Here is a 24,152-nt window from a genome sequence, read left to right as displayed (position 1 = left end):
CCATGACCACAGCTTTACTGGTGCATGCATGAACATTACAAGGATAAGATGAAAAACAAAGATGTTTGCAGTAGTGTTTTATTGTCTCTGTGGTATCAGCTGAAAAAAACTGGGTGTTCGATTTGATTACTCATTGCATTTTTCTCCTCTTATTAAAAAAGGTCTATTTAGTAAACAGTTTTTGTTTTTAAAGGTTTTTCTTAGGTTAATTCATGCATCTTGGGTTAACAATGAAGGAGGGTTCATGTGATACACTGATATTATAAAGCTATTAAATGGACGATGTAGTGACACTGTTCCTGGTTCCAAGGTCAAGTATGACGTCAGATTTTAGACAGCGTGGATGAAAAAGTGGATGTCCTTTACATGTTCAAAATGAAAAAGGGAATGTTTAAAGAGAAAAGAAAAGAGTTGTATAAAATAAATCTATCATTACATATCAAGACTGAACAATTCAGGTGAAGAATTAAAGGTAACCTTTATTTTCTTAAAAGCATTAGCAGAAAATTAAAATGTTCTCATGTCATTCAAGGGCACAGAAAAACTGCCATTTTTACTTTTTCAGACTCTCCTCTGGATCTGTGTAGTGACAATCAAAAGGCAAAACAGTTGTGAATTTATTAAGATTTTATTAAGTTTGTCTGTAAATGATGATTTTACCACAGTCACCTCACTGGTCATTGCTGCAGTAAATCCTAAGGAATGATTCTCATGTCAGTTTAACCAAATAGTAATAGGAAGACATGAAGAAATACATAAATAATATTGATCATATTAACATATGATTATCTCATTATAGATCATATTTAAAGAATGGCACATTGTTTAATAAAATCATTCAATTAACATTTACAAACCAAAGCTATGATTCAGTTCATCATACCAACACTTCAAAAAAAAAAAAAAAAAAAAAAGCAAACCTTTTTGTTCCTGTTGTATCTAGTGGCAACAGTGGGTTATAAAAATAAATTACAGTGTAAATGTCAATATGATTTTTCACATGAAAAAATGTGTTATTACAAAATTTGTACAGTGCAGAGGTGTGATTCAAAAGTTCAGAAAACCTTTTTAAAGAAACAAAGAAAAAACAATAAAAACAACAAAGAAAAAACCAACAACATAAAAGATTTCAAGCTGGCCTCTGACCAATCCTTAGGATCACCATTCAGGGTCGCCACTGCTTTGATTTTTAAAGGCCAGTTCCCAGAACCTTTAGATCACACTCCACACGTTATACATAAAAATGTTGCCACAACTCTCAATGACATATGATACAAAATATTAAAAATATAAATTTGGACACTCGATAAGGAAGGTTTCTGAAAAGAAAAAAAAAGTTGAAAATACAGCAGAAAAATGTATTTTATAATCAATATTACCATATTGAGTTTTCCTTGGTTCTAACAGGTTTATAATACATAGCGCAGTTATCGTAATGCTGCATTTACTGCCTACATGAAAAACCCATATACAATATTTACAGTATCAGTACTTTGTAGAGGTCACAAACACTTCTGTATTGGGACAGCCAGATGGCTCAGATAAACACAGTGTTCAGGGTTTCAATTGATTGGATGCTTATTGCTTGACAAACTCCCTTCTGTCATTGTTTTTTAGTTACAGTTTACACCATCTGTATAATTCATACTGGCCTTAAAGTAACTAAGGTGTTAGATCTGTAAGAGTTTGTCAAGTAACTGTCAGTATTATTTTACTCAAAAAAGTTCTACAGCCTGAGGCCTTGACCACAAAATGTAATAATACAATGTAAGAGACAAAAACATTTGGTGTACAAAAACCTTTCATTTCCACTCTCTTCTTAATAAGTGCTCATTACAAAAGGATGAGTGTTTGCAAAATGGTGTTGCTTAAAACCATAACAGGCAATAGTCCCAAAAAAACTTTGATTTAAACATGAGGCACATTTGTGCAGGTGTAAATACCCTGTGCTGTCTTTTATTTAAAAGAAGAAGGATTTTCATAATAAATACACAATTATTTTTCTCCATGATTGTAAATGCAACATTTTAATGTGACAGAATTAATCAGGCATCAACTTCTCTCCCTTCTCCAACTATGGCATCAGAAACAGTCTACCGTATGCTAAAGGCACGTAAATTTTTTCACCACATGACAAATTTCCCAGCGATTCATCACATGAATATCATGTTAAGTATTCCACTAATAGCTCTGATATAAATTGTGATTAACAACAGATGTACGAATAGGTGGGGTTTAAAAAAGAGCTTTGTAATCAGACACAGTGAAAGCAGATAGCTCAATATACTCAGATGAAGGTAAACCTGAAAAAAATATGCTTCTTACTAATGAACTTTGGATGAGGAGCAATTTAAAATGTCAAATAATATGCTCAGTGCAAATGGCCACAAGAGAAATTTCAGAACTAGTCCTTGCTGTAGAGATGGGTTATCAGAACAAACATGAACAAGACAATCGTCAGAAGCAATAATATAGAAAATGAAATCATGGCCTAAACCATTTTCTTTAACCCTCTGATGCATAGTGGTCACTGGAGTGGACAGCTACTAAAACGTACTGTAACGTTCACAAGAACCAGACGTACAGTACATATCTCTTTAATGCATTGGTTTCTATGGTGGAACTGCATATTAGCCTCTAGAGTGCTCTCTGCTGCCATGCTCCATTGAGGTCAATTCAGTGTTCAGTTAGTGCAACTGCAAGTAAATTTCCTCTGAATCAAAGATGGCAGACAAACTGTCACCCCTGCCGACCACTGCTGGCATATCCTGTCAATCCTTCTATGCTAAAAGAGCCCAACAGGTAAAAAAAAATATGATGATATGCAGTAACATCTAGGGAAGGATATTATCTGTTTGGAATAAGAAATTGTTATGTCTAATATGTAGAAAACTACAATTAACCATGTGTCCACTGTAGTGGACATCATGCATTACCCACTATATTTTTTTAACATAAGTCATAAATTGTCTCACTGTTTTTTGGGACTGTTTTGGTTATAAGTAAGCATATAATTGTTACATTTATAAGCTACTCATTTAAAATATATATTTCTGTGCAGATCAGCTGTAGTTTGAGTTACTATAATAATTATTTTATCATATTTTGTAGACTTCAAATGCAGCAAAGAATAAGGCAGCGTACAGAATAGTCCAGGAAATTCCATCCAGCTCCAGTGATGATGATTTCATTGATGAGTGCAGTGATGAGGAGTTCAGTGATAAGTCCAGTGATGATGAGAGTGGCTGCCAGAGCAGAACAGAGACATAGGAACTACGGATGATGAAGACACAGACAGTCAGGATGCAGAAAGTGAGAACGATGAGGGGCAGGATGAAGAGGAAGGTCAGTATGATCAGGGAGCTGTGGGAGATGGGTACATGGCACCTGACCATACTCAAGCCCGCAAAAATATTTGGAAAGTCCAAGACAATGACTTGGTTGGAGACTTGCCTCCTTTTCTAGGAGAGTGGAAATTGAATGTGGAGGGGAAGGATCCCATAGATTTCTTCAGACATCTGTTTCCAGCAGATCTAATTGATAATATAACATACAACACCAACTTGTATGGGAAAGAACTGTCAGTAACAAGAGAAGAGATTCACCCTCCAGCAATGCAAAAGAGGAAGACCCAGTGGGACCCCACAACCCGTGAAGTGGAGAGCAGTCATCAAAGTAGCCTGTGAGGTCAGGTTTGCCACAGGATATCACTGGCCCCAACTGACCGAGGTGAAAAATGCAAACAGGTGCCATGATGTTGCGTGCACACGGAAGACCAAATACATCTGCATGCAATGCTGTGTGCCATTGTGCCCTGGATGCGTTGCAAACTTTCGCACAGCCTAGGTGTGATGAACATAGAACTGTTTGGAGATGCAGAGACTAAGATGTCAGTTTGTGTTTTCTTCCAGCATGCTACTAAGGGCTTGGTAATACTGTCCTGCATCGTTATAGAACTGTGTAGACTCAAAAATGTTTCTCTTGTTGGAGATAGTTTGCCATATTCAGGTGTAGGACTCACAGCTAGGACTGTTGATTGGTTTTGTTATTTACGTCTAAACATTGGGGCCTTATGAGTTGAAAGTTCCAAAAAAATTGCTGAGATGTTTTTCAAAGGATACAAGCAAACAAGTGTTTGTATATTTACAATAGAACACGAGGTAATTAATTTTTACAGTAAATTCACAGTATTTCATGCTAAGTGCTCAGGCGCATGTAGTCCACTGGAGTGGACAAGTTTATAACTTTATAAAAAAACATATTTTTGGAAAAAAAAGAGTTAAACATTTTTTTTCATGTCCTGAGAAGAATAAAAGCACTTAAGAAAAAAATCTTGACCAAGGCTTTCATAATTCATGCATCAGAGGGTTAAGCAAAACTCCACATCCTCTCTGGTTCCATATTCTTATTTCTGACGTTTCTGTGGTTTCCTCTTCTGGTTTTGGACTGTAAATCAGATGATGAAGATGCCATCCCAAACTCAGGGAAACTACACATTTGTGCTCAGACTGTCTTTACGCAGTTTTTTTTACAATCACCTCTTGTTTGTGTGAATTCATTCAGGTTGTAGTTTTTGGTTGAATTCATCTCACTGGTTTATCTAGCCCGTTAGATGGGGACACAAAATAAATATCAGTGTTTTAAGGGGTTAAATTCCAAACAGACTGGAATGATGCAGCGCTACAGAGGATTGAGCCACTGGATTTAATGTTAGATTTTCCTTATAACTGTGTTAATTGTTAAATGCATCTGAGTTTGCTTCACTTTTCATGTTTATTCTAGAACACTGTGTTATCGAAGGATGATGGCAAGTTAAGCAGTTCAAGAGCCTTTTTCTCTGATTTGGTCAGAGGGAGGTCTTCGGCTGGAGTACATAAGATGGAGAACCTCTAACAAAGAAGAATATTGGTTTTAATAAAAGATGAAAGGAAACAGTTTTTTGGAAATTTATATTCATACACAAATAGCTCACCTGTCGCAGTGTACCAGGAGTGGTGCTCAGATTGTACAGCATCCAGAAGGGAACCATGAGCGTAGAGGAGAGTGTAAACCACCAGCCTAGAGCATAACCCCACCATGGATACTCTAGTGTGTTGTTGAACTTCAGTGGAGTGTATTTGACCAAGGAGAAAATAAACGTTCCCTGAAAATTACAATGGAAGAGGTAAATATGGAATAAATTACATACTACGTGGGGAATGGAAACCCATCTCATGAGGCTCCTAGTCCACAGTTTTTCTGCTTATGTTAACGCCAGTGGTGGCTCAGCGCTCTATGGTCATTGAGTCATTGAGTCAGCAGAGAGTCAGCAGAGTGTTGGAGACTTTTACACACTATGCAGTCAGCAACCTTGCTCTGTAACTTCATGTGGTCTGACGCCATCAGTTGCTGTGGTGCTTAACCTAACAATTTTCCAAAAGTAACACTTAGTCATGGAATATCTAGGAAGGAAGAAATTTCATGAATTTCATGACATGTTGCAAAGGTGGGACCCTATGACATTACCATGCTCAAATTCAGTAAGCTCTTCCCATTCATTCACAAATAATGGGAGACTGCATGGCTAGCTGCACACCCAAAACTGTTGGCTAGTAAATGCTAAAATGATACTTCCCCATCAAGGATTTTTGTCTTGGTTCATTACTAAAAATAACCAAATAATGTGATTTTACTTTGATGAATTATAAATGCTGGAACAAATACTGACATTTTTTACTTTCAGATGGAGAGTTTTTTTTTTACCAGCTCACAGAATTAATCCTAACTTAAGTAATGAAGTCAGAGTTAATAACATATTGCACTAACAGCTACCATTTAGGTCAGCAAAACTGATGATCACCTACTAGATAAGAGAGTTTGTCTCGATTAATAATGTCTGTCTGACATTACTGGCATGTGCTGTGCAAGAATGGGCGGGAAGACCTGCAGAGCATTACTAACTTTTGCTGCAACTCACCGTGCAAATTACTGGAGTGACATATTTCAAACAGTACTTTATTAGGGGTAAAGGCTTGTATCCAATCATGTCCTCTAAGTTGTCATAAAATCGGTCTGCACCTGTGAAAAGATGGAAACACAGAGTTGAGGAAAAATTTGTTTCATTATGAAGACACTTTGATATTTTTGTAATTCATGAACTTACCATATACCCATCCAACACCTACAGACTGCAGTACGGCAATGAGAAGTAAAGTCATTCCACTGCAGGCATAGTAGTCAAACACCTGGAAGATGTATAGTCCACCCTGTGTGTGGAGCAGTTTCATTAGCTTTCGAGCTTTAGCATATAAAATAAATGCAGTTATTGTGACAAACATGTGACTTTTAAATTTGTTCTTACCTCTGTAACCATCACAAGGCCGATGAGGAAACTGACAACACTGACAGCAAGCAGCAAGAGTTTACGTCGGTGGCCGACATGGAAGAAGGCTGGATTCATGTCGGAAATGGCTGTTGTGAGAGCTTCCAAACCCACAAACTGAAACACAAACCTCTAAGTTATATACTTACCATTAAAAATGCATAATTTTTGCTCAAGATTAAACTGTTTTAATCTGCATCTCAATAGAGATCCTGCGCCAGGCCTGAGCCAGATAACAATCATATTTAGTGGAACGTAAGTAAGTTTAAAATTGTTTTTAAAAAAATTTAAATTTCCATTTCAATTTATTTCAGTTGTCCCTCCCCCTTCACCCCCCCCCCCCCCCCCCCCACCAAAAAACCCCAAAACAAAACAAAACAAAACAAAACAGAGCTTACCTCACTGTCCAGCCCCAGCAAGATGATCATAACGAAAAAAAATACTGCCCAGATCTGAGGAAAAGGCATCATGGCGACGGCTCGAGGATAGGCAATGAATGCCAAGCCAGGACCTGCAGAGAATAAGAGAATACAGTGGAAACAGAAGCCCAACCTGCTACTAACCAGTTATACCTAACAGAGGTCGGTGAGAGTATACACGCATATATTGATTGTAAGGTGTAAAGTGTAGCTGGCATTTATCCTCTTCTAAAAACAGATGAGAAACGCCATCCACTGCACATACAAAGACAAGCTTGTAACATTCTCCCATACGAACATGTAAATAATATTACATCCATAAATGCTGTCAGGTCTAAATTGTTCATTGTAAAGCTCCTTGTATCTTTTCACACTTTCTTTTATAAACTCACCTGACTCTGCCACTTTGGATATATCTGTGTTCTGCTCATATGCCATGAATCCAAGTGCAGAGAATATGGCAAAGCCAGCAACAAAGCTGGTCCCACTGTTCAGAAGGCACAAATACACACAATCCCTAAAATAAAAAGAGAACAAATTACATCAAATTATTTTGTATTAAAGTCAGTAAGGGTTTATAATAATAATAATAATAATGATAATGATAATGGATTGCATTTATATAGCGATTTTCGAGACCCTCAAAGCGCTTTACAATTCCACTATTCATTCACTCTCACATTCACACACTGGTGGAGGCAGCTACAGCTGTAGCCACAGCTGCCCTGGGGCAGACTGACAGAAGCGAGGCTGCCATATCGCGCCATCGGCCCTGTCATGGTCCTGAGTCTGACAACTCAGTGTTTTGTGTTTCTTTATATTATTCTATGTTCTTGTTTATTCTGTTATGTCTTTTGTTTAGGTTTGTTATGTGTTAGGGTTTTGTTTCATGCATGTCTGTGTTCCCTCTGTCTATCCATGGTGTCACTGTGTCTGCTCGTGAGTCTGTCTGTTAAGTTCAGTGTCTTGTCTGGTCCTCTGTGTCTGTTAGTTTCCTGTTTTATTCTGAAGGTCCTTGTCTCATGTGAGTGTGTTCAAATTACGTTTCCCCTGTCTCGTCATCTGTCCAGGTGTGTTCCCCTCCTGTCTCCCATCCCTTGATTACTGCTGTGTGTATTTAAGCCCTGTGTCTTCTCCCACATGTTGCCGGTTCGTCTGTGTTAATTCCCTGTGTTTCCTCCAGCGCTCCAGTTAGCGCTTCAGGTTTGTTTTGTTAGTTTTTTCCAGTTTAGGTTTTGTTTAGTTTCCTCCGCTCCTCTGCCGTTTCTGTTTGTATCTCCACCTTCTCAATAAAAACTCCCCTGTATCTCAGCTGCCTGCATCTTGGGTCCTCATTAAATTCCACACGGCTCATCCTGCAAGCCTTGATAGGCCCCTCTGGCCAACACCAGCAGGCGATAGGTGAAGTGTCTTGCCCAAGGACACAACGACCAAGACAGACAGAGCAGGGGATCGAACTGGCAACCTTCTGGTTACAAGATGAGCTTCCCAATCCCCTGAACCACGGTTTGCATGTTTCTTGCCTAACTGTGACACACAACCTGTTTTTTTCCATATCAGTAGCTCATGGCATGACACATGACTCAAGGGAGATATTTTTGGATAATGGTAAATAGAAGAAGAAAGTTATTAGTGTTAGTGAAAAGCATTAAAGAAACCTGCTTTTTCCAGTTTTGTCATAATGATTTTATATGTTTTATGTTACATTCTTCTTCTTTCATTAAAACTGTGATATTTTGTGATATTCTTACATTAAAAAACAAAAAACATTTTACTTACTTGTAGCAGTCATTGTTGTACTTATTATAGCTGCCAAGTGCAATTAGACACCCAATGCAAATAGCATAGGAATAAAATATTTGTGTGCCAGCATCCATCCACACCTGCAAAAGAAAAAAAGGTCATTTCCCCACCCCTACATTCAATTACATGAGAATTTTTTTTTTATTGTGTGTGTGTGTGTTGGACTGCACATAGTGCATCTGTACAGAACATTTGCTAATGTTTTACCCTATGTGACATCAGCAAAGCAATCATCTGCAAATGCACTGAAAGTTTTAACACAGTCTAACACACATAAGTAACCCATCACTGTTTGTAAGAAGTTTGATGATGCAACATGGTTATGCAGGAGTTAAAGAGTAAAACCACATTTTATTTAGAGTGGGAAGTCATGAATGGTGTTTGTACCTGGGGATCAGCGAGACGGGATGGATCTGGGTACAGGTAAAACTTGATCCCATCTATGGCCCCAGGCAACGTGAGTCCACGAACAAGCAACACCACCAGCATCACATATGGAAATGTGGCAGTAAAATAAACTACCTGCAGAGGAGGAATGATGTGGCCAAGTTATGAACATTCACTGCCGATATTATGTAATCACACTCACTCTGTGCTTCAGAACATACACCGAACACTGCTTAACCTCACATTGAAGCTTTAGTTTCACACAGTGTATCTCAAACTAAACACATGCTGCTGATTTTTTCTTTATTCTTGCCACCCAGGGAAAACTGCAGTTCACTACTCCTTAAGTCTAACGCACAGTTTAAATTTTCAAGAAAGCAAATTGCAGCTTTAGATTAAAGAAAATCTTTCTGACAGCTTCTTTTGCCTTTTTAATGCTGGCACAACACTGTTTGCAGCTAAATGCTGTCTGCACATTACCTTGTTCAAAATACTAAATCTTGCAGGATTTGCAGCTCTCAGCAAGTAACGTCATGTTCACCGTTTATTTAGTTGGCATGCTAACAGTTAATCAACAAATACAGAGTACATCTGCAGATGAAGAGGATCAAAAGAAGATCAGAAAACTGATTACAGTTCAACTTCATATCATGAAACTCACTGCTATCTGGCATAGATACTACTATCAAATCAGGTCTAAGTGCAACACTCCCATTTATTTTTAAATGGGGTAATCAAATTTAATTAGTAAGTATGTTTCAATGATTACATACCTTATATAACTATTTTAGCATAAAATCCAGCATATAGCCGTGTAAATCTTTCTGCTTTAGTGGTACAAAGAGTGCAACAAGTTGAAAGAGGAAGTTTTTACTGATATCACAGGTCTGCAACTTTGTATTCTGCTTTTGTATTTATTAAAAATAAACACCGTCATTGTTGCATAAAATACAATCTCTTATCTGCCCTGCCCTGGTGTGCATATGTAGCTCATGTCCACCCTCAATAAATACATAAACAGTGACAATCAATGAATGGGAAGGAAAGGGGACAAAGGATAAAGCCAGGGAAGCAAAGATGATTACTAAGAAACATGTTTGTGGCATGTTCTTCATGATATTTCAGAAAGATACTTCATCTCCATCTATTTTAACCTGGCCTGCTGCTGGTTGTACCTTTAATTTAAGTGCAGTGGGAACAAAAGTTTGGGCTTAGCTTGATATCTTTGAATCATAAAGGACTGTAATAATGTTGGCTCATATTTATGGTTAGCCTTAAACTGTGTACAATCACATCCTGTCTCTAATAGGTAATTAAACTATAAAGATAGAGGCATGTTTGGTGTGTAACATATTACTGTGTTTTTAGGCACTAGCAGATTCTGTTATCTGTTACACTGTGTACCAGAAGGAAATAAAAGTATTAAGCCCATGTCTTACCTTCCCAGTAGACTTGACACCTTTCCACACACAAAAGTAACAGATGATCCAGGACAACAAAAGGCACAAAGCCAACTCCCATCGAATATTGCCCAACTCATTGATGCTTCCAGTTATATTCAAAACTCTTCGCCTGCAGTTGACAGTTAGTGATGGTCATAACTCACAAATGCCGATTCACTTGTCCAAATAATGCCTTAAAAGTTTTTGGATTTTGGAAAAGTTACTCACTCCCAAAACTCTCTCACTGGTGAAGTTGCATTTTCATGTACAGTCATGTTGAAATAATCAGCCTTTCTGTCAAATTCCACACAGGTTTCTGAGAAATGTCAACAAGTGAATTAAAGCGCAAACAAAGAAAGGTCATATAACACATCTTGTCAAAGCCTTGGTCTGTGTTAACAAAGACCTTCAGTTACATTTTGGTATTTTTTTTTCTTTTTTATTCTTACATATAAGCTGTGCTAGTGTTCTACTGATTTTTACTACATAAGCTTTTCTATTCACATAACAAATTGGTTCTTCATTTGTAGTTTGCTATATTAAATAAAACGTGTGACTAGAGAAGGTGTTTTCTACTTTATGTTTGCTGAAGGAGGGGGTGGAGGGATTATTTCAGTGTCTCCACCAATTACATAAAAAAAACAATAAATAATAAAAATCTAAGTTTGTGTGACTGCATTAGATTGCTGACAGTTGTTTATTTGTGTGCGTGTGTGATTGTTGTTCACTGGCTTTAGTATTCTGTCCCCCTGAGAGGGAAACTCACTTGCGTGAAGTGCTGAATAAAGCCACAAGGTGGTGCCTCTTTCATTTTACTGGGTTGAAAGAGAAGGTTGAGAGTTTTACTCAGTTACCAAGTGGTGCTGCAAGCATTCCCACTAAATTAATGGCAATGACCAGTAGTTGACTTGACTATGGCCAACTGGAAAGTGCTGTGGTGAGTAAAGACTTTGTTGGTGTTGCCATAAAATTGTTATCAGTTTGCTGGTGTACACCAAGTAAGGCTTTTCTGTGGTTCTCATAACTAGATTTTAAGTAAGCATACACCTATTTTTTTTTTATTTATTAAGAATATTTATATGTGGCATCCCATGACAGTACCATTCATAGGATGCCACATTCAGTGAGCTCTTTGGAACCACCCATTCTTTCACAAATGTTGTAAGGGCAGGCGGCATGGCTAGGTGTAGCCCAATACTTTTGTCCATATAGTGCATGTAGCAGCTAGCTACATGGTAAAAAGATACTTCCGAATAAAATGTTTTTTCCTGAGGAGGTTTGGATCTCTGCAGTTACTGAGTCAGCAGAGTGTTGGTGACTTTTAAACCTAAAAGCCTCCATACCTGATGGCCCTGCTCTGTAACTTTATGTGGATGAGCTGCTCTGTTTCCCAAACATTTCCACTTTCCAATAATTCCACTTATAGTTGTCTGTGGAATACCTACATGAGAAGAAGCGGCACTTGGTACACTGGTGTTATGTTATGACACTCAGTGAGCTCTTTAGAATGTGCCATTCTTTCAAAAATTATTTGCAAAGACAGACTGCATAATTAGGTGCTTGATTTTATACACCTGTGGCAATGGGACTGAAAACTGAAGTGTGGCCTGCAATTTTTTTTATCCATATACTGTATAAAGCAATGTAAAATTGTCAGTGCTAAAATACACTTAAATTTTTCAACTGCTATTATTAATAAATATCAGCATGAGTGAAGAATACTGAGTGCTAGTCCTTCATAAGATAAAATGTTTCCAGCCTTTGCTCTATAGACACAAAAAAAACCCTCAGTGCCAACATTGTGCCAGAATCGAATAAAACCCTCAAACAGCCAATTTTATGACATTAAAAGCAACCTAACCTGTAAAAAATGGAAACCAGCTAGTATCATGATGAGTCCCCCAAAGCTTGTTAAAATGCAGTGAGTCATAATTGCTCTCATGATGTTTAGCTACTTCTTTGTTTTTGCATTTCTAATCACATAGTGGGACTTACCAGTGTTCCAGCTGTTTTTGCAGCTTGCCCAGGGAAGCTCAGAATTGAAAGAGGAGAAGAGATATAGGAATGCCCAGGCTAATATGATAATGTAATAAATGCTGGAGTATAAAACAACCACTTCACTGCAATAACCAAGGCCTGAAAAACAACAAAAAGGGAACAAATTAAACATTTAAAAGGAGGCAAATTCACATACATATAGAATAATTAAAGAAACGCACTGTGTCCAGTATGTTAATATAAATACTTGTTAACAACCCAACGCACTTTGAAAAATAAATACATATTTAAATGATGGCATATATTTAAATTACATAAACGAGGTTTTGTGCCAAAGTAAATGTAGTGCAGTGAACAATTGTAGAGGGGAAACACAGACAACAAGTAAGAAAGGAGCTAATAGTATACAAGTCCCCTGGCTGGCAATCAAAGAAGAGGTAATGTTCAACCAGTGTAAGTAATGTGAAAGATGAAACCCCTGATGCAGATCTGCGAGTTTCTTAAAAAAGCTTTTGTCTTTCCAATAATCAGAAAAGGAGCTTTGTTAAACTTTAAAGTTTAAGTTTGTTACACAACTGTTGCATAAGTGTCAGACTCAAAACTCAGGTTTCCTGGAATACAGCATCTGATCGTTTACAGTATAATGTTCTAGGGGGAAAATAGTTTTGTAAGAAAATGAGGAATTATAATAAAAATTCATAATTTCTCATCAAATGCTACAACAGCAGGAAAATGTGAGTAAAATGTGCAGTTTGTGATTAAAATATGCATTTAAAAACATACTAATATTTTCCACAGGTTTTCTATTTATAATTATATTCAGCTTCATTAATTAATTAAAGACCTTGTCATAGCTTGTTAGCATACAGTATGATCTTAACTTCTTTATTGGTAGTCTGATAAATGAAAACTTCCAAAAAAATTTTAAGAGAGAGATTTTTACCTTCAAAAAGGGGGCAAATTTTCTTCCAGCAGGTAATCCCTCCCTGCTTCGTGTACTGGCCAAGAGACGTCTCCAGCAGAAACAAGGGTATGCCGCAGGCGAAGAGGAAGAGTATATACGGGATGAAGAACACCCCTGGACAAAATCCAAAGTTGCACCACATAAGTTGTTTGTATTGATCGATTCAACTGTTTTATTAATCCAGGGTTATCACACTGACACAGGTCAATCCCGGGGGAGATCAACACTGGCTTACTTTGCATCTAATCTCTAAATAAGATAGACATTGTTTTAGTTCATTTTAAAAAGACCTTTCTTTTAAAACTTAATTTGTGTTTTGTTACTTTCTGAAATATTTTTCTTCCAAATGTAATTATTTTTGGAAATCTAAAAATACTCCAGGCTTTGTCTCGCTGTGTGGAGTTTGCATGTTCTGTTTGTGCCTGGGTGCCAGAGGGAAAACTTTGCCCTCTGGGTAATCTGGCTTCCACCAACAGTCCAAAGACATGCTTGTTAGGTTAATTGGTGACTAGTGTGAATGTGAGCATGAATGGTTGTCTCTTTGTGTTAGCCCTGTGATAATCTGGCAGCATGTGCGGGATGCATTCTGCCTCTCTCTCAGTGACAGCTGGGATAGACTCCAGACTCCCTACAACCCTGAATTGGATAAAAAGTTAAGAAACTGGATGGATTCACTTGATTATCTTTTCCTAACTATGATGTAAATTCCTTTAAAACGATCTTTCTCTGCCACTCTACACAAATGTCAAACTGACAGGATTTTTAAACAAATGCAGCTAAGATAGAATTAAAAATGAAAAACAGATTAAAGTAACTGTGTCGATTATGTTCCTTTGAGTTCTTTTAAATTGATATATTTTGAACTAAAATATAAAATTTGACTTAGTTATACAGAAATAAACAAAAGGGAAGCTGACACAGAAATGCAGTTCCTCCAAATTTATTTTTAAAAGGCCCAAAGGAAACATTAACAGCCTAATATAAACAGTGGTTCTGGGCTCTGTAGTTAAGTTCATGTAATCAGCTAATTAACATTAACATTAAAAAATATGTATAATTATGGGGATGGCTGCTGAACTATCACTTAGTTATGCTGCTATAGAATCAGGATGCTGGGCGAGTGAGCAAGTTTATCTTCTCTCTTCTATAGTTTGTGTTTTGTTCTGCCTCGTTAAGCCCTTTTTTTCTTTTCTCTTTACCATCACCCCAAACCGCCTGAGGCCAATGGATGCCCCTCCCCGAGTTTGGTTCTGCCGCTTTCTTCTGTTAAAATGGAGTTCCTTCCCACTGCCACCCAATGCTTACTTCACAGGGTGGTCCCCTGTGGAGTTTTCTCTCTAACATTGTAAGGTCTTCACCTTAAAAGTTCCCTGAGGTGAATGTTTTGTGATTTGTTGCAACATAAATAAAACTGAATTGAAAAAAGCTGAATTCAACTGAAAGTTGTACTGAAAGAGATTCTGAGAATGTGTTTAATTTAACCCTTTTAACCATTAAGTATAAATACATACAGTTCAGTACAATGCATCTTGCTGATAAAGTCTATCACCCATTGTTAGAGATAGCTTATAACTTATGGGGTCTTTAAGGAAGCTCCAGACTTCAAAACAGCTTTCTGCAAACCAGTGATCCCAAGTTCATTATTTGGAGACGGTAAAACTGGAAAAGAGGAGCTAAATAGGTAGACAGCCACAGCACAATATAGTGTCTGTTTGTTCACTATTTTGATACTCACCTCCTCCATTTTTGTAGCATAGGTAAGGAAACCGCCACACATTTCCCAGCCCTATGATCTGCCCAGCAACAGCCAAGAGGAACTCAATTTTGCTAGACCACTGTCCTCTCGTATGGGTGCTGGGTTCAGGTTCGGCTGTGCCCTTATCCAGCTTGAAGTTGTCATCTGGATCATGGGGCTTTTCCATTATCCTTTAACAAGAAGGGAAGAAAGCCCATTTAGGTACATTTGATCACATTTTTGACCAAAGCAGATGATTTGGAAGGCGCAAAATTTGATATTCCAGAGACCATCTGGTTATCTGCACACATCAGTGCCAAGTAAGCCACACAATAACAAAATCACCAATCACTTCAGGAATAGTGATGTGAGTTAATTACAGGACATTAGCGTTCATTATCAGCACAATGCCAGCAGTCTTGCTGCATTAGGTCAGAAAAGGGTCGGTGCAGCTTGGTATGAGAATAAATCTTTTCATCAATGTTGCTTTTGTGTGGCTGGCTAGGATTTGATGTGGGAGTGAAGCAGACAGACTGGAAAATATGTGTGCTACGACAGTAGTAAGAAGGTTCAAATGCTGAGATGCTAAAAAACAGCTTTTCTAAAGTATTTTATGGATCATTTAATGAGCCAACCAAGAGAAAAAAAACTAACACTAGATGCTGGAGTATGGCAATTACAGTATGTGTTGCTTTTATGTGGCAGGTAAACACTAGAATAGCAAAAGAAAAGCTTTATAGTCTTTAAAGCTTGTGTACAGGAAAGCTTGTCTAATCACTATGGATACTAAAACCTAATCTTCCTGGCTAATGCCAACATTGTTATTTTTGAGTAAAAAAATGTGTGATAAATGGATATGTCCATAATTATTATGAAATGTAAATAAAATCTTTTTTTTTTCATATTGTGCTCACAGTCATGTATATTCTGATAAAAATAGTTGAATATTTTGCAGTCAGTTCTCTTAGATATGTCACAATATGGAAAATTCTAGATGACCTGAAATCAAGTTGAACTTCTTGCAGTGTAAGTGTTGGTTGTTCGGTATGGGTGTGGATGCAGTAGCTAGACACCTAGCTCTGACGTAATCTGAATTTACAGAATTGTAGTAACAGGCTTTTTAACTCGAAGGCTGTAAGGCTGAAACAGAACACATGTGCCTTTCTGATGCTGTGCAGATTTTAGCATTGTGAGGACTGTGTGGCTGGTTTCACAGCTTTAGTTTGTTCTTTGTTGTCCAGATTAGTCGATGAGTTCAACTCGAAGCATTTTCTGAACACTTTGGTTTCTTTTTACTCAGAGAAGCCATGTGATCCTAAACGGATCCATATTTTGGTGTTGGGCTCTGAACTAAGGCATATATCAATGGGGGAAAAATTGCTCAGCTATCATATTAGAATTTTGCAAAATGTCTGATAAGTAAAAGCACAGGACTTTTCCTTTTTGATAAATTTCTAGTTTGGACCAGACTGAATGACCCTGAACGATGTCTTATTTATGCCATGGATAACCCAGCCCAGACTTCCCATGACATACTGAGAACTATCAAACTCTTTTCTTTTACTTCATATAAATGTTCAAATATGCTGCTACTGCATTAATGCTCCTTATATTTCTCATCTCTTTTCTCTCACTCCAATAGGTTGTGGCAGATTGCAGCTAATCATAGGTCTTGTTCAATTAACTCTAATAAAAGATTATATAGCATTGACTATAAAATTATAACACGGTATAAATTAATGGTTCGCATAACCTTTTTCTGTCTTCTTTTGCCTTCTCTGCAACATTTCTGTCTCCTTTGCGTGAGAAGAGACCGAGATAAAAGTAAGATAATACTACTCACGCCAACTTTAACTCCCTAACAAGTCTTATGATAATAGTTTTACTTAGTGATGGGATTAAACATTCAGTGGGACTAATTTATCAGTTAGTTTTGTTCCCTTAATTCTCTGTTCAGTTAGTGACGTCACTGCAAACTGCTGAAAACTAATGTTCTAACTTTATGTGGTCTTTGTTGGCACCGCCTTCTGACTGTTAGCTCAGCTGAGTCATAGTTCAGCAACGTTACCAAAGTGAAGTCATCGTGTGTGCTGTGATTATATTTTTATAGACCTGGACTTTAAAAACAACCTGGGTGGAAGTTACTCAGGGGGCTGACACTATTGCTTAAGAAGATTCAGGGCCAGTTTATCCACAGCATGTGTACAAATGCTTTCATCAACTATAAGGTGCAAATAAACATATCTTTATGTCTTTGAGAATAGTAAAATGCATGTTTTTGAAAGAACTTTATTTACTGTAAAAAAAAAAAAAATCAAAGATAATAGAAAGTTTATAGTTTATAGAAAGGCTACAGTGTAGTCAGGCATAATATAATATTCACCTGATTCACTACTATACAGGGTGGGCCATTTATATGGATACACCGTAATAAAATGGGAATAGTTGGTGATATTAAAGTCCTGTTTGTGGCACATTAGTATATGTGAGGGGGCAAACTCCTCAAGATGGGTGGTGACCATGGTGGCCATTTAGGCCATTGTTTTTCTTGTGACATTACCATTAAGTTTGGTGTGTCACATGGCCCTCTTCCTATTGGAAAAAACAAAAGTTGTATCCAAGATGGTCGATTCACGAGCTTAAATATAGAGTGCACTGGTAGAATTTTAAGGTGTAATTTTATCTAAGGATAAATTAAGAATGATATTGCTCAGTTAAGTTGCAGTTTACATCAAGCACCTGCCAAAGTCATTCTCACAGAATAACACACAATTTTTTGCCTCCATCATCACGACAGGGGATGTTAAATCCAATCAGATTGGATTCAGTCTATTCTGATTTAATTGAACAAATTTTGTAAAGAATTTCCCATGAACTGTTTAGGAATTACAATTATTTTTAGACAGAGCCCCCCAGTTCAACAGACTCAAAATTAACTGGGCAAACTAACAAAATTATAAATATAGGGACTGTTTTAAATACTTGGATGAAAATCCTTTGGAGCCAGTGCTTGGATTAAGATTAGAACCAATGAACTTCACTGAATGTTGTGTTTCTGCCAAGGTGTTTACTGCAGCTGCTTTCAGTTGCTTGTGGGTCTTCCTGTCTTTAGTTCTGTCTTCATCAACTGAAAGGCATGCCAGAACATGAGCTGCATCATTTTTAAACCGATAACATGGCCTGGCCTTTTATGTACACTTAAAGTTAAACTTCATTTCATACGTCCAAAGTCTAATCTGGTCATCTTGCTCAAGTGTTATCAGTACCTTATTTTAAACTCTGAATTTACATTCACTGAAAGCATCACTTGATTGTAGACCTTGAGTATGATAGATTTATCTCCTCAGTGTTATTGACTTAGCTACATGTTGCAAAGCTGTTTTTTCCTAACAATGGAAAGAATGTTCCAGGTTGTTCCATAAATGAAATTTTCCCTCTGACAGGTTTATTTTAATTTCCCAGCCTAATGATGGTCTTCTTTAGTTGCACTGATTTCACTTTGTACCTCACATTGAGAGTACAATGAAACAAAACTAAATGACTAAATGGAAGCCGACATTTGGCCATTTAAAAATAAATGTTACAAAATTGTAAAATTGTAATGTTACAAAATTGTAATCAGTTCATTAGTAAGTCCAAGTGAACATTTGTGCCGGACATAATAAAACTGACTCCAGGAGTTCCCGAGATATCACATTTAGAAGAATGGGACAGGTGTGAGGTCATAATTATATTGACCTTTGACCATTAAAATCTAATCAGTCCTTCCATGCATCCAAGTAAGCTTTATCTGTGTTTCAAGAGTTAACAAATGTGACAGAATGAGATATGCATATATGCACCACCTACATCGAGGGCACACGGATTAGAAAAGCATGGCTGAGTGGTTGCAAAGAAAGGGAGAGTAGTGTTGACTGAAGAGGAATGGGCATTATAGTGGGGATACAGGACAGCTACAAGTACCTGGGTATCCCACAGGCCAACAGAGACTTTGGTGAAGATCCATGAATGTCAACCACGGATTTGAGGTGTGTCAGAACCATTCAGTATGAAACATAGGAGTCTGTGAATACATTAGGAAGATGTATCTCAGGCCCTCTAAGATGAGCTGCTTCAAGCAGTGGAGGAGAAGGAAGTATCATGGAAGACCAAGCTGCTGCATGGCATGTAGCATCCACAGATAGAAGAAGTGGCAGATAACAAAGAATCTTAATATTTGCTAGAAAAGGCTGCCTTAAAAGGACAGCACAGAACAGAAAGGAGTCTGCCACAACTAACAAGATCCAAGTTGGAGACTGAGCAAAAATGCCCCAGAGACCGTCCAGTGCACAGTAGCAGAATTTAAGATGCAAGGATACAGTGAGAAAAAACAACCAAGTGGCTGAGAAAGTCTACAGGAACATCTGTGCCACATATGGATTAGAAGTCCCCAGTTTCTAAATAAATAACAGGGCTCAGACCCAGTGGGTCTTTGAGTTTCTGACAGACAAGCAGCTGTTGACAAACCAACCATATGCAGAATGATTGTTGACAAGAAACAGAACACCGCAGGTGTGATAGATGCAGCAATCCCAGATGACAGCAACATCAGAAAGAAGGAGAAAAATAAGTCAGTACCGGAGGCTGAAGAAACAACTAAAGTACATGGAGCCACTTTGGTAACATCCAAAATGGTCCCAGTGGTAACAGGAGGGTTAGCAGCTGGAAAGGTGGCTGCAACAGATTCCAGACACACAAAAAGAACATAGTCCTAGGAACAGCTAGGGTACTTCACAGACCTCCCAGAGGATCTGAACTTCAAGACAGATACCAACTGCATATATACACATATATATACATACTGTCACTATACACATTGTACACTGACAACAGCAGTTTTGATTTTAGAAAAAAGAAAAACTTATCATACCCTATATCACTACCTGCTGCAAACATTATCTAGAAGAAAAAACAATTTCATTATCTTTTACAGTTTTGTCCAAGTAACCCTTTCAGCGCTTATTATTATGCAAGCTGTTCCAATATTTGCGCAATAGTGGTGGGTGTATTTGGTAGCTTTTTGTAGCCATGATCACAGAGCAGCTGAGATGTTACGCTAAAGGGGAAATAACTAAACCTCGCTGCAGCGTAACCGGTAACCTTTGCCCTACATTATACAGCAACAAGCTCTAAGGCTTAACTGCAGCTATAAACACTAATTTGTTTACTGTAGGGGAAAGTACAACAGCAGAAGAGTCCACTCACACTCAAAACAAAGAAGAAGCATAAAGAAAAACTTCACATAACGTAAAGGAATACCTAGGGAAAAAAATGTCTCACGTCTGCAGTAATTCTTTATGTTTCCATTCCGGGTTAACTCATCAGGAGCTTTCTGAGTCAAATACTAATGGTCCAGATCTTCCAGTCTCAACAAGACAAGTGCAATTCCCAGAAGTGACCGCAAGTGAGTCCATGAGTGGAGAAGTGACAGTGTGAGCGGTGATAATGACAGACAACCAAAAGGAACCACAGGGACAGAGAAAGGAGGGGCGGGTTGTTTCTGAATGACGAGGCGGAGGCTGTTCCCTAGACCACATGGCCTCTCAGTAAAGGCAACTGGAGGCGGCTGGTTGGTTTGCATGTTAGCCATGCTAAGCTGCATAGGTGCCTCTGTTTGGATCATACGTCGTCGTCAGTGAATGCACCAGCGCTCTGGTCGTGAAAGCGAGTTTGTTTCTCGGTGCCTCAGCGACACCATGAGGTCGATAGCATGAACAACAGGTGAAGCAAATCGCAAGATTTAAACCTTCCCTAAGCTGGGCAGACACTGCGATTTTTTTCAGTCGCGCGATTCAGCTCCTGCTCAAACTGTACGATTGCATCGCAGGGGTTAGAAGTTCATAGGTGACGATGCAGGGTCTCACACTATACGGCCCGATGCTCTGATGCGACCTGAGTGCTCACACTGTGCGTACATAAAATGAAGGTTATAATAGAAATTCTGTCGCTCGCTCTCCCTCTCCGTCAACTTTGCTAAATTGCTAATGAAAAACATTGATCAGGCAGCTGTGATTGAGCAGCAGTGTAGATCCAACTATTTTCACGGTTGTTGTGTCGTGATAATTTTGTGAGGCCACATCGAAAAGGCTCGGATGAGCTTTCCAAAGTTCTACAAGTTGTGCCTCCATCGCTTGTGTCCAGATCACACGCTGCACTGTCGTGCTGCGCCGTCTTTTTCGTTGACATTTGTGCTTGCGCGTGTGCAGTGTGACAAACTGCGGTGACACCCTCGCGACCAAGCGATTGATGATCGGGAGCTCGTCGTGAGGTGTTAATCGCGTCTCGTTACCCCACGTATACTACACGATGCACGACGCACGATGAAGGCCAAAATCGGGCCGATCGCCAAAACGGTCGCACGACTCAAAAATCGGCTCAAAATGGGCCAAAAATCGCAGCCCAGCATAATGCAGGGAGTATATGTTGTGAAGGGCCCCACTAGAAAGCTGAACTCACTTTTGCTCACCGTTAGATTATTGGTGCGGCCCTTCACAACAGTCACAGTTTCTCATTTGTGTCTCTGTGAAAGTTTACTCCCCACCCCAGATTTAATCACTATCAGTATCAGCTCCCAGCTCATTTTAGAGACATGCCAGGTTTTCTTATTGAGATGGGAGTTTTGTTCAAAATTCAGCCAAGTTTCAAGAATTGATTTTGCTTTTTGAAAATCTTTAGATATAGTTTTTATTTGGTTCAGTTTTCTTTTAGTTATAATAATTATTCTTATACCGGGGTGTGAGTCGAGGAAGTGCTTGGAATGATGAACCCGTTTCACTAAACTATAAACTGTTGATAAATAAAGGAAAATACTATGGAGGACCACAAGAGCCACGCGCATCGAAATAAAGAATTCTGTGCTTAAATAATGAATTGTAGAATAAATTCTGCATTTGTAAATTCATGAAATACAAGGTGTTGAGTCACTCATCAAACCATTTAAGTACCATTCAATGCCCACTACTGAAGTGACCTTGGATACGGTGCAATGTTATTTTGGAAGTCTAAAGCCAATAATTAAGAACAGCTTTTTAAACATTTTTTCTTTTAGCAGTGACCTCAAGTACATGTGAAAAAATTCAGTAAAACAGAAACCAGAGCTATCACATCCCGTTTAATCCGCGTTTAATGATTAGGAAACATGAAGTCAGTATCTGCTATTGTGTAGTATACACTCCTCTAGTCATTTTCTCCCGCTGCCCTTGTTTCTTGTTTTTTCTCAGGACACTTTCCACTAACCGGCCCTTTAGCTCCACAGCTGTCAGCTGTTCAGACTGCTGTGAAGTCAGGGCACAGCAACAGTCCCGAAACACACGATGTCTTTTGTTTTACTGACCTTTCTTTGATAATGAAAGGAGTGTTCATATTTATCTGCAGTGAATTAGTCACTGATTGTTTAGCTTATGTGTTAGGTGAGCACTTATATGCATAGTAGAGATGGTCCGATCCGATATCACGTATCGGTATCGGTCCGATACTGACGTAAATTACTGAATCAGATATCTATTGATAAGCTGTTGTTAGAATTTATTTAATATTACTTTCTACACCAGGATCCTTTTCTACGTAGCTGACGGCTGGTAACTGTGCAGGGGCGGATCTAGCAAAGTTTAGCCAGGGGGCCCGATAGGGCATTAACAGTGAAAAGGGGGGCACAAAGACATACTTTTCTTTCTTATTCTCATTTAAAATGTCTAGCTTTTTAATAAATAATTATCTGAATCTTAACCCAAAGTTTTAATCTTATGTAAAATATATAGAAGTCCATTACTCTGTATATAGTAACTGTTAAGTCTAATATACCCTAGTAAGCTATAGTACTTTTTCCTTTGGGAAGGTACGATCTGTGAAGTCTGCAATTCTGTTGAAGAAAGATGTTGAATCTATTTAATTATTCTTGAAAAATAATTTATTTTGTGCATTTTTTCCCCACATTGCATCAAATTAAAGTTGATTATGTCGATTAAGAATCATGAGGTGGAGGGTGGGGGGTGGTTCCCTATTTATTTTTTTTGCTGGGAGTTTGCAACCCTATTAGTTAGCTTGCTTAATATTTCTGCTACGTACTCTTTAAAATACCAGAATAGGGAGGATGGAGTAGGTTTAAGTTGATTAGATCAGTATTGCTGAACTATGAAATATTTTGGGTGCAGTGTATTCTTTACATTCAGGTATAACAGAATAGCTTTAGTGTTGTTGTTTATTTAAACTTGAGCATTAACTTATACAAAATGCAGCAATATATTAAAAAACAGTTTTATTGATTAAAAAATACACTATATTATATAGTGTATTTTCATATCGGTATCGGCAGATATCCAAATTTATGATATCGGTATCGGTATTGGACATAAAAAAGTGGTATCGTGCCATCTCTAATACACAGTCCTGAAAAACTGGCCACATTTAAACTGTTAATTTAGTGCCTTTAGAACACATTTGGAGAGGTTTGAGTGAAAGCTATCTGAAGTAAAAACCCCAACAGTGACTGTTCTGAAACACAATACAAAAATTTTGTTTACCTGCGATCAACAGAATAAAAAAACATCAAACCTGTTGTTGTACATTAAGAAATAGTACCATATATGAACATCTAACTCCCAATAAATCAAATCACTCAAATCAAATTCTCAGCTTTTCATTACTATTTAAGTCCAGATCGAACAAAATTAATCCGAACTCAAGAATGTGAGTTTTCCTGAATGTGAGTTCTAACTGAAGCAGAACAACAATCATTTAACAGCTTTACATTTGTTAAGCAGTTATACTTTTATTCAAAATGTTTTAAAAAATTACATTCACTAGTTAAAATGATTTGCATAGTTTTGTGTTGACCACATCACGGGTTAAAGTTGGTTCAAGATGGTTAAAGCAGGTTAAAGTTATTCAGTTTTAGAAACATCAGAGCGGCAAGAGTTTCTAGGAAGTTTCTGGATCTTATACTCACAGTTTGTTGTCTTCTGAGGTCACTTGTGGAAGTCCCGCTTTTTCAGTTTGAAACACACCT

At 37.9% G+C, this 24,152-nt stretch overlaps 1 protein-coding gene across 4 annotated transcripts; it reads right to left on the bottom strand.

Moving 5' to 3' along the window:
- Nucleotides 1-820: 820 nt before the first annotated feature.
- Nucleotides 821-24,152, bottom strand: LOC147330932 (sodium- and chloride-dependent GABA transporter 2-like). Of its 4 annotated transcripts, XM_086292897.1 has the most exons (15): nt 20,408-20,592; nt 15,110-15,300; nt 13,354-13,488; nt 12,408-12,548; nt 10,641-10,728; nt 10,410-10,542; nt 8,971-9,105; nt 8,560-8,663; nt 7,173-7,297; nt 6,760-6,872; nt 6,341-6,478; nt 6,143-6,245; nt 5,957-6,057; nt 4,973-5,143; nt 821-4,889 (listed from the first exon to the last, which is right to left on the bottom strand). In XM_086292897.1, the coding sequence occupies exons 2-15, from the start codon at nt 15,294-15,296 to the stop codon at nt 4,779-4,781; spliced, it is 1,785 nt and encodes a 594-aa protein (XP_086149023.1). In that variant the 5' UTR covers nt 15,297-15,300; nt 20,408-20,592; the 3' UTR covers nt 821-4,778. The 4 variants fall into 4 exon arrangements, with proteins under 4 accessions (XP_086149023.1, XP_086149022.1, XP_086149020.1 ...); XM_086292896.1 differs by lacking the exon at nt 20,408-20,592 and adding an exon at nt 24,093-24,152 and having other exon boundaries at nt 821-5,143; XM_086292894.1 differs by having other exon boundaries at nt 821-5,143.

This window comes from Aulonocara sp. 'chitande type north' Nkhata Bay, linkage group LG5, assembly GCF_057382095.1.
Source record: "Aulonocara sp. 'chitande type north' Nkhata Bay isolate Kocher_YH1m ecotype deep benthic linkage group LG5, A_spYH_male_GT1.1, whole genome shotgun sequence".
Classification (NCBI taxonomy): domain Eukaryota; kingdom Metazoa; phylum Chordata; class Actinopteri; order Cichliformes; family Cichlidae; genus Aulonocara; species Aulonocara sp. 'chitande type north' Nkhata Bay.
Note: the sequence above shows the minus strand (reverse complement) of the source record. Positions and strands in the feature narration are given on the sequence as shown.